Genomic DNA, 12,118 nt, shown 5'->3' on the forward strand with positions numbered 1-12,118 from the left:
GATCAGATGCTTTAACACCGTGAGACAGAGTGTAAATGTAAAATAACATACAGTATCTTTAATCTGATATTCAGAGAGCTGATCAGACACTTTAACACCGTGAGACAGTGTAAATGTAAAATAACATACAGTATCTTTAATCTGAGCCAATCAGACGCTTTAACACTGCGACAGAGTGTAAATGTAAACTAACATACAGTATCTTTAATCTGAGCCAATCAGACGCTTTAACACTGCGACAGAGTGTAAATGTAAACTAACATACAGTATCTTTAATCTGAGCCAATCAGATGCTTTAACACAGACAGAGTGTAAATGTAAACTAACAGAGTTTCTTTAAGATGAACCTCAGAGAGCCGATCAGACGCTTTAACACCGTGAGAAAGCGTGTAAATGTAAACTAACATACAGTATCTTTAATCTGAGCCTCAAAGAGCCGATCAGACACTTTAACACTGTGACACAGTGTGTAAATGTAAACTAACATACAGTTTCTTTAATCTGAAGCTCAGAGAGCCGATCAGACGCTTTAACACCGTGAGACAGAGTGTAACTCTTTTTCATTCAATGTTTATCACTGGCACTGAATGAATTTACTCTGCAGCACGTTTATTATTAGTTTAGTTTATAACTAATCCGCCAACGTGTAACTAAGTTTGTGCCGTTGTCTTCGCATTAGTTATTAAACACAAACATTTTGGCTTCAGGTTCCTAGTTTGTAGAAAAACCGTTCCGGACGCTGGTGTCAGCTGTAGTAGCCTGTACTATGTTCAAACACACGGGAGGCTGACATCTCCTGCAAACAGGAGATGGAGGAGCAGACTCAGCGATCAGAATCAAACTAAAGTGAAACATTATTTTAAAAACAGTTTTTAAAAAGTTTTTTGATCGTTTTCAATGTGCAGACGTCCCACACATTCTTAAATGCGTTTGCAGTACATTTTTTATGTTGTGTTCAGCCTTGATGATTTTGCATCAGAATGGCATCAGCATGAACTCTGCTGAATGAGAAAAATTTTGGAAACATTTTCAAAGCGTAACAGCTTGTTGATGAAAATGGAGAGAGAATTTATTTCAGGCTTTATTTCATGCAAAACATTTTAGTTTTGTCTTTTTTCATTAACAATAATACATGTTAACTTTGTCTTAGTCAGTGTTTAGAACATTGACGTAGTATCGTCATCAGGTTTTTGTCATTAATAAATGATCATAGACAGAGACATTTGGTGTTGTCTGACGAAATTAACACTAGTAATTACTTTTTTTCCCCTTTTTTTAATGATGAATCTAAAATTGGTTCATCAGTAGTGAATGATGAAAAAAATATGCAGTACATTTATTTGGTCTTCAATTCTTTGGCATTGCTAGAAAAATAAAAAAAGTACATGAAAAACAATAAGAAAACCTCAGGGTGCAGCAGACACTTTCTGGCACCACTCAAGATATCCAACCTAAAAATGTGATATTTTGCCTGCCTGACATCAGGCTTCATGAGGGGAGATCTTGCAATGGCAGTTAGTCCTGAAATGTAGCTTTATCTTGTTTTGTCAGTTTTCTATGTATTAACAATATCTTCAAATGTAACAAGCAGAACCCTGACCTTACCAGTTCATTGTGAATAAAAATATACAATATAATAACAAGTCCTGGGGAGAAGAAAACCCTTCATGAGTCACATGATTTGTAACATATGTTAATTTGCAACATATGTAGTTTAAGCATAAAGGTAGAAATGATTTAACTACATTATGAGAGACTTTAAAAAGACACTTGAAGCAGCTTCAGAGATAAATGCTTGCCAATTTCATGAGAAAATTAAGCTGGGTTTTATCTGACCGTACCTCCAATCTTGGCATTGTAAGCGACACCAACTCCACACAAGTCATTGTTGGCTACTGCTGCCACCTCTCCTGCACACCGTGTTCCATGCCTATAGAAGGTAGAAGAAAAGTTAAAACCAGAATAGAATGTTTCATTTAATGAAACAACATTATAGTGCACATAAGGGATGAGCGATTACCGGGATGATTTTTTTTTTTTTTTTTTTTTTTTTTTTTTTTTACAGTTGTACAATTATTCATTAAATAATAATAAAAATTAAAAAATGAGATTGCTAATCAAACAAATTAAATGAAAAATTTGTTCCTCTGGTTCTGATGTAGCCACCTCCATCAGATTCCATCTGATTGGTTCCCTGTCATGAGCTGTAGCTAATCAAAGACTGAAGGCTACTGTGCCACAAATAAAAACATTTGCAGACTGAAGCAACTGTGGTGAGTGAGCGGAATTGTTTTGAAGGTGAGGCAGCAGATATTACCAAAAACATACTTCTTGAGTGAGTGAGTGAGTGAGTGAGTGAGTGAGTGAGTGAGTGAGTGAGTGAGTGAGTGAGTGAGTGAGTGAGTGAGTGAGTGAGAGAATGTACTCCCTCCAATACTGTCATCAAGCTGACCAAAACAAAACAAACTCATGGAGACAGTTTCTTGGCTTTGCTTTCCATAATTCCAAGAATTCCAATTTGTCCAAAAGAAAACAGGCAATAAGAGCAGACCATCATACAATAGCTGTGGCCTTCTAGCTGTAACCTTGGACTGGATACAGCACTTGAATCAAGTCAAAGCAAAATAAGATGACATATTACTAACCCACAAGGAAGGAAACTGAACATTAAATTAGCCATTTTCACAGTGGGCCTTTCACTAAGCATCTGTTGTTAGCTGCTGCTTCATTCAGCAAAGTGTTAAGGCCCCCTGACAGTTGCACGACTTTGATCCACGCACGTGTACACACTCTGCCGTGAACGAGAGTAAAGTCATCTCAAACTCGTTGTAAACCGATCTAAACTGTGCGCAGCTTCATGCAAGTGCACAAAGAAAATTTGAAATGTTGAAAATCTCCATCACACATTAATTACATAAACTTCATGTGAACATTATGCAAACAATTCAAAAACACTGCGTGATTGCAAGTGATTGCGTCAGCGCACCGCATCAGAGTGCAGCTAGTCTGAATGATTACAACGAGATGTCATAAACATATTTTTACAGCTGCACACAAGAAGGGATGAACAGGCAACTGTTTTACCAAGCCATCACAATATAAACATGACAAATAATTACCTTTTAGTCTGCTCCAAATACATTCTCCACCTCATTAAGCGTGCAAGAAATGCAGCAGCTGGAGCACTCCTCTGTGATTCCGGAAGCGATCAGAGCCAGTTTCAACAGCCAACTCAGACAAAAAATAATTAATCTGCTACAAAATAATTATTTTATATATGCAGCATCCAGCGCACAACGTGTGGCATCCAGTGGAACAAAGCACAGCATCCTGCTGGGAACACAGCGGGTGGTATAGTTAAGACGATGTGCGTGTAAGTGCGAAGATCCAAGCGCCTTGAGGCAACTTTGTTTGATCTGGCGCTAAAAGTCGTGCAAGTGTCAGGGAGCCTTCAGAATTCAAGAAGCCATTACTGAGGAAGGTAACTGGTCATCACCCCCCCCCCCCCCCCCCCCAATTCAAATGAATACGCACTCTCAATGCCCTTCAACCCATACCTTAATCCTCACAGGACTACAACAACAAAGAATGTTGGAGCCTGTGTAACACCTGAAAGAACAGACTCTCTTGGCTTTCCCTTCAAGAAAGGCCTGTGCCAGCAGGCTTCCACTGCAGAACTCTTAGGCCTGGTTCACACGACAGGATTTTAAAATTATCTTTAGGTTTCCAAAACCTGAGAGACCACACATGTGAAGATAAAAAAATCATAGCTCTAACAGGTTTGGTCGTACAGTGTGTGGTGTTCAGCCACAAGGTAAGGACAACAACACCACACACCATCATTCTCAGGTCAGACAGGAAATCTCGCAAAATCTCTCGAGATTAAACGTGACTTCAGAGTAAACAAACGGAGATACTTGTGGACTATTTAAAACAGAGGGAAAAAAACAATACAAAAAGAAAAAGAAAAGGCATTCTTTAAAGGAGTGGAGACAGCGCGACCACCGGACTTTCTGGTAAGTCAGAACAGCTGTTTTGATTTTATTTTCCAGTCCGTGCATCAGTCACCTCACTTTCTGATTGGCTGCACGTCACATTCAGCAGGCCGCATGCATGTTTGTGGTCGGAGGACACAACACGCTGCAATATCGAGCCAAGAAAATCCAACATGTTGAATATCCCCATTTTGCGATCGGAGCACTCCTGACAGATCCGAGCAGATCAGAGCAGTCTTAACACACCACACATGGCAGGATTATCTGATAAGATTATCTTTAGCGTCATCACGATTGTCGGGGTGTCCTTAAGATTGTCGGAAGGGGAAGATCGGGTCCGATATCGGCCTAATTATCCTGCTGTGTGAGCCCAGCCTAAACAACACAGGAATCAAGGTCCACTGATGAAACATGGTGTATATTTGGTCCCACATTGACTGACGGAATCTTAACCAATCTGTTATTACCCGAGGCCAAAATATGGCCATCGGGTATTGTGAAAACTTTGCGTCTGTCCTTCTGTCTGTCTTAAAAAAGTTGGCCATATTTGCGGACTTTTCTGCCAAATGATACTGTACTTGATCCATGATCTAAATGTAATCGCGTGCGCACTGCAAAAACTTTTAATTCTGATGGGAGAGGAAGGACTGAAATTGGGAAAGTGACCAATCACAGCCCTTGCAGTCCCCGTTGTTTGGGAGGTACGCATCAGGCTACAGGGAGGGTTTGCAGCGATGGAGAGGGCTCTGATCTAAAGCAGTTCTCTTTGGTTCGCCACACCCAGGGATATGTGTGAAACATAACACCATATTACAGTGCAGGCAGCAAGCAGCATTTTATTAATAATCACTGGCCTTGAATAAAGGCCTGCCTAGTTTAGGCGCCAGGTCTGAGCACGGTTTGAAAAAAGAAAATGGCCGGTCTTTTAATGAAGGATATACGGTACTGTAGTTTAAGCCCTGGTCCCACCCAATAATGAATGATGAATAATGAGCCACGCAGCATGTTTTTTTTTGTACAAGTCCAGTTATTCGACAAACGTGGAAGAATAGTGGCTCTTAGAGGCATAATATTTGCCTAAAGAGGCTCATCTCTGAGCATGGCACTAATTTCCAGAAGTTCAAAATTTAGCAAAAACAGTGTGGGGCAGTTTGTGTACGGGGTACTACGAGGACAAACGAGGATGTTAGAGGCATGTTTGTGGTGAGGACGAGGCTGTTAGAAGCCCATTATAAGAGTACCTGGCGGCTACGAGGACAGGACAGGCTATTTTGGCTCCACCCTCTCACGCACTTCATCGTGACAATCCCACCTGCTTTTGTGCAATGGACGCTCGATATAAAATAATTATTTTGTAGCAGATTAATCATTTTCTGTCAAGAGTTTGGCTGTTGAAAACACCTCTAATCGCCTCTGGAATCACAGAGGACCGTTTCAGCTGGAGCTTTTTTTCCTCTCTCTCATGCGCTTCAGGAGGTGGAGAAGGTATTTGGAACAGCCTAAAAGGTAATTATTTGTAATGTTTACATTTTAATAGCTTGGCAAAACAGTTGCATGTTCATTCCTTCTTATGAGCAGCTTTAAAAGTATGTTTATGATAGATTTAACATCTCCTAATAATTGATCAGGTGAGCTGCACTGTGTGCGATGTGTGCGCTGACGCAATCACTCACACTCACTTGCAGTGTTTTTAATTGTTGGCGCAATGCTCGTATACGTGGCTCATTATTCAAATAATCACTGAAATTTCTGACAAATCCATATGTAGCTCATTATTCATGGCTTTATTATTGGGTGGGACCAAAGCTTTATCCACAGATTGCTGAGTCCCAAACATACAACAGCTTGATTACTTACAGGTGAGAGAAGCTGTGCACATTCATACACAAGGCACAAAGTAGCTGTAAATTCTTTGAGCATTTAAATATCCCAGTATGCTAAGAGGATGTAATGTTAATATTCTGTTTTCTTGAACAGATCCAAAATGTCTCAGCCCATGTTAACAATGAATCACTTGGACTAAATGCACCTGATAAATCCATCACAGCCATCAAAAAATAAAATGTAAAATATTTCACAAGCTACTTTTTCCCTTGGAGACCTTAATCCATATAGTCAGGTTTATAACTGCGGTTTTTAGATTTTCTATGAAATATTAACTATATTTGCAGTAGTCCATGTGTGCAATTATTTATGGCGCTGCACATTACGCTTGATGTAAAACAGCATATTCTCTGTGCATTAAAGTAAATTGTTAAACACTCGGATATCAATACACCATAAATAATTAGTCATCTCTGTTCTGATAGAGAAAATAATTACTTCAGCTGGGTGGATGAGTCAAACCCACAAGTTCCTGCCATCATTCAGACAGACCACAATCCGTCTTCATTTATTACAGAAATATTTCATTTCATGATTGGCTATTTCTCTTATTAACTTTTAATATGACACAGTTAAAGTCAGAGACATTATGTCTATAAGTCACTTTCTACGTGTTGTATTTCATTCAGTCACAGGTGATAACTTAAAATACACCAATCACACTGTGTTCTTTAATTCATTATTGAATAAAACAGAAGATGGTGAGAGAGAGACAGATCTGATTTTTTTTTTTACATAGATGAATACATACAGTGAAATTTGTCCCCTGCAATTATCCCATCCTAATTACAATTAGACACAATCCAACCACTAAGAGCAGTGGGCAGCCACACTCCGGCACCCGGGGACCAACTCCAAATGTGGATATGCTGCCTTGTTCAGGGCAGATAAAGGAGCAGACCCTAAATAAGCATGTTTTTGATGGTGAGAGGAAACCGGCGTGCCCATAGCAAACCCACACAGACACAGGGAAAACATGCAAGCTCACAGAAAGGACCAGGTGGGAAGTGATCCAGGGCCTTCTTGCTGTGAGTCAACAGTGCTAAACCAGTAAGCCACTGTGCCACAATAGCTGTATATTTTAAATCATATTTACTATCATCCTTTCTCCAGTGTTTATCTAATCTATTTATAAAATTGATTACCAGTGATGCCAGTTATTTAGTAATGTGTTACTCTAATCTGACTGCTATTTTCAGTAACGAGTAATCTAATGTGTTAATCTTTCCAAATCAGTAATCAGATTAAAGTTACTTCTCCAAATCACTGTGTGTTACTACGAACTTTGTATTGTGGGTCGATTTCAGCTTTAAAACAAGTGTTCTGACGAGATGTAGGTGGAGGTCTGAACTGTCCACTTTCAGTGAGCTGCTGCACAGAGCCGCATCCACTGTGCAGCTCAGCACCGAGCTGATAAACAGTTATCTCTCAAAGCACGGTGACACTCAGAGCTATGGTTTTACAAAGACATTTTTACACTTTTTTTTTCTTTAAAACTCGTTAAAAACAGCTGATCCATGGTGGGCAAATACTAACACTTTTTTCCACCCAATTGCACCTAAGTCTCTTTCTGAGGATGACATAACGTAAAAAACAATGATAAAACCTTCTCACCTGTCAATCTGGTCGTGTTTTTTGCATAAATAAATGCTATCCATTCTTCCTGCTCAAACAGCAAGGCAGGGTGAATCCATGTGGGAAGGGAGCGTGGGAAGATGTGGCTCCCTACAATAGCCCTAGATTAAAGGTCCACTTTTGAAGACATTTTTTTCCATTCTATTACTAATACTACTTAACATTAATAATAATTTCAAGAACTAAAATGTTTAGAAAGAATTTAAATGTTAAGAAAAATGTTAGAAAGAATTTAATAGTTACATTTCTAAACAATGTAGGTTAGAAATGGTAAGTTTTACTATTACAGTGCTGTCAACATTTAAATATGAGGTCAAGAAAAGTGTCTCTGTTTTTTTTATTAAACAAGTACTTATGTTCATTGAAGTCAAGAAACGGTGACTATAAAGTCAGTATCGGCAAAACAGGTTATCATTTTCATGCTGAGGTGGCGGGGGGGGGGGGGGGGGGTGTTGTCGGCAGCTGTTGAAAGTAACTAAAAAAGTAACTAGTAACCTAATTTAGCTACTTTTAAAATGGAGTAATCAGATTAGATTAGCAATCAGTCAGATTCTGTAGAGACTTTCAAGTCCAGATTTAAGACACACTTATTTTCCTTTTCATATGGCTAGCATACTGGCATAGTATGTTTCTATGCTTTTTACTCTTTTAATTAATTTTATTAGGAAACAGAGCATGCTGTGGCCTCAACTTTATCTAAATTCTGGGTCTTTTAGTGAAGCTTAGGGCTAGTGATCACCTTAGTATTTTTTGTTTTTCTTGTTGCTTAATGTTGACAAATTATACTGTATTTGTCTTTCTGATGCTTGATTCTGCTTTTTTTTCTTTTCTCTTTTTTTTCTCTCTGTTTGAGCTGCGGCTCCATCCAGAGATGGGTGTGATATCTCTTCTGGAAACCGTCCTGTGCATCAGCAACATTTCCTGTATGTTCGTTTTGTGAATTGTTTTGTAATTTGTGTGTGTAGCATGGCCCAAGCAGAGGGTCACCCCTTTGAGTCTGATCTGCTTGAGGTTTCTTCCTCAGAGGGAGTTTTCCCTTACCACTGTTGCTCTGGAGGTTGGCAAGGTTAGACCTTACTTGTGTGAAGCACCTTGAGGCAACCTTGTTGTGATTTGGCGTTATATAAATGAAAATAAATTGAAATTGAGTAATCAGTAAAGTAACTAAGTTACTTTATGAAGGAGTAATCAGTAATTGGATTACTTTTTCAAAGTAACTGTGGCAACACTGTTGATTACAGTCTGTGCTGTTACTACGTCCTCTGGCTGGCTGCTCCATAAATCCACACCCACTTGCAGTATGCGCCTTGTGTTTTTGTTACATATGCACTCTGACACATAACTGTGTTCCCGTGCTGGCAAAAAACAAACAAAAACAAAACAACAAAAAAAAAAACACTCTTATTTCAGACATCCAACTTCTGCTCTATCCATGGCACTCCAGCCACCCGGTGAAGAATCACGATGTGCCCCACCCATGGAATGTACAGAGCACCGTGCATTCCATGGGCAGAAAACACTGCAACCACCGTCCAGCCTGCCAAGTCACCATAGGCAAAACAAGAACTAAATGTCCGAAACAGGAGACCGCTTTTTTCCTGTTGGTTGTAATAGCCAGTATGCACTGTACACTGTAGATCTTTAAGATAGGGTGCTTTATCCCTCTTTAATCTCTGTCTGCAACAATCGCATGAAATCATGCTTTTGCCTCAGACACAGAAATAGACATATGCTCCACATCAGCTCTGTCTCCTGCTGTGAGGTTGTGAAAAATGTCCGACAGACAAGTTTTCTTAAAGCCATCACGATGAAACGTCAGTACCTTTATGCAATTAAAGTCTTGATTTGTGTCTTAATATTTGAAAAAATGGCTTTGCATTTAGAATAAATAACCTTACTTTGACGGTCATGACAGAAAAAAGCTAAATCTCACATCATTTATTCACACTGCCATAAATTTAAAAGCAAAATAATTCAAACTGTTTTTTCCAAACATTCACATATAAGGCCAGAAGTTAGGAAAATTGGAATTCTCACATCGGTACCTGTTATTCTTTAAATACTTGTATAATTTGAGCTGAGAATACAGACATTCATGCCATGGTTACTCTCTCCATTTGTTCCAAGACACTAAAACAACAGTAGATATCTGTTAGAAATACGATCCAGCTCGGTCATAAAGTCATAAGTGAAATGAAAAATGCATAATAGAGACACAACTTGACATTTATCATGATATTTTTGGAATATGGTCATCTGTGCTGACTCGGAATATCCTACAGTACCCATGTTTATGATTCAACCATTAAGGGGCAGCTCATGTGCAGGCTTTTAGATTTTCCAAATTTGTCTTCTGCCACATTCATTGCAATTATATATGTGATTGACTGATTCACAGTGGACACATGGCATTATGTGGAATCAGTCTTAAAATGTGATTATTCAAGCTGTCCTATACCATCAGTTTTCTGCGGATGCTAAAATGAACACGAAATGATACCTTCCTCCCACTCACTCTTTGGGTCAGATTGTGTGTACAGAGATGTCACACAGTTTTATGGGTTTTACGTTGTGAAAGCAGGTTCCTTTTTTGCCATTTATTCAACATGACATCCAGGAGGCACTTTCATTCAAGCTTGGATTCACAGGTTAGGAAGCAGAATTGCTGTGCGAATAAAATAAAATAAACTGTTAAATTATGCAAATTACATTCAAGATAAATTGATATGGTAATGCCTGGCAGACAAATCATTCAGAAAAGAATTTCAGTTGGCAAATGTGTGTTACCCAAAAGACATTTTCAGTGAAACAGACTTTTATGTCGCTGAGAAAATTAATTAAATAAAAACAATCACAAAGTATATAAAAAAATTGATTTCAAATGCAATATTGCTACCTTTGGTGTACTTATTTTAAACCACATTGCAAAACAAGATCACTGAAAAAAATACTAACATATTAAAAGTAACACAAATACAACAACTTTGCTCTACCAAAACATAAATAAGAAACCAATCAAAGTAAGGTCCCTGTCACACCTTGATGATTTAGTCAGTGTATGCTACAACCCCGTGTCCGAGTGGTTCGGGTCGGTACTGCACGGAATAGTGCAGGTCAGAACGGTTAAGACTGACTTGGTTTGTGTTTCTACCACTGGCAGAACCCTTTTGTTTGGCAAGTGGAACACTTAAATAAAGAAGGGAACACTTAAAGAAGAGCCTCTTATCGAGCACACAAATGCTATCGCATGGTGTCTCCACTCCACATGGAGGCAAAACAGAGTAAATTAATATTATTTTATTTTTGTCTTGGTGCATCATGGGATTTATTTTCATCAAGCGCAGAATGCTGATGAGTTGACTGAGGGCTGTGAATGTGAATGAATGAAGCGCAGTGTCCAATCGCTTTCCCCCATCTGACCGCAACACAAGCATCCTCAGGCAAAGAAACACACCTGGAGCAGAAGAACCACAGAGGGACTTGCTTTAAAACGCTATGTTTCTTCAGCCACGACAAGGAAGTAAAGTATTTTCAGACGTTTTCCAAAATCAGGACGCTTTATGTGGATAAGTTTTCTTCAGGCTGTGATGATGAATCTGACTGAAACAAACAGGTAAGATTAAGATTTTATATTTACACCGTGTGTGAACGGTTTAATATTTGAAGCAGTCTGTTTGCATGAGGACTGCAGCTTTGAGCCAATCAGTGGCCAGCATTAATGGACGTATTTTGACTTACGAGTAAATTACAAGAAACGTGTGTCAACAATTGTATTACTTACCTAAAACTTATGTCCTGCATGTGTGGGACATACAAGCAGTGGTGGGCACAGTTCCACTAATCCGATAACTGCTAATTATCGAAGCTAATGTTTTCATTAGCAGATTAGCTTTTCAGATTACTTTGAAAACCATCAGTGGACGAATTAGATTCCGATAAATTTAGGTCCAATAATTTTGACACCACTAACATATTTTTCTGGGTATAGTGAATAAAGCTTAACAGTTAAAAACATTTGTGAAGTCTAAAATCAAAGATTTGAGTGCCTGCCTATTACATGTTTTGTAGCAGACAGACAGCTATGAGAGGTACAGCTCTATCCTCTGCAGGCAGAGAAGAGCCGACTACCAGACAGAAAGGAAAAGGGAGGGGAAAAAAGATAATTTCTCTTCAAACTATACAGACTCGCCGGCATATCACCTAAGTCATGCACAGGCAGAACAATGCTGTTCATACTGCCATGAACACTGCCATCTACTGGCCAGTATGGCCATCTATGGCAGTATGAATACCAAGTGCCACACATTCGCTAAAAGTGCTGAATCCATTTAAGATTGATTCTTAGATTATGTGCACCTTTGGCCTTGTGAAGTCGAGTGAAAAAAAAACAGTATACAAATTCAACTCACGTAACTTCATATGTTTAAATAACCATTGTAGTATTGAGATCCATAAGATTTCAAACTAAATTTACAAGACTAATTGTTATTTTTCACATTTTATCTGACCCGGAATAAACAAATGTCATTTCCACCACATTTCATTTAACACAAATAAATAAACAATAATCAATAAATGTAAATATGATTTTAATATGAGCTGAC

At 38.7% G+C, this 12,118-nt stretch overlaps 1 protein-coding gene across 2 annotated transcripts in view; it reads right to left on the reverse strand.

The window, feature by feature from the left end:
- The window catches only part of LOC117527193 (furin-1-like), a 272,765-nt gene that overhangs the window by 46,499 nt on the left and 214,148 nt on the right, over positions 1-12,118 (reverse strand). For both annotated transcript variants that reach the window (XM_034189406.1, XM_034189413.1), the window contains exon 7: positions 1,842-1,930. In XM_034189406.1, the coding sequence (XP_034045297.1) occupies positions 1,842-1,930 (89 nt within the window). The remainder of the gene's footprint in view (positions 1-1,841; positions 1,931-12,118) is intronic.

This window comes from Thalassophryne amazonica, chromosome 2 (assembly GCF_902500255.1).
Source record: "Thalassophryne amazonica chromosome 2, fThaAma1.1, whole genome shotgun sequence".
Classification (NCBI taxonomy): Eukaryota; Metazoa; Chordata; class Actinopteri; order Batrachoidiformes; family Batrachoididae; genus Thalassophryne; species Thalassophryne amazonica.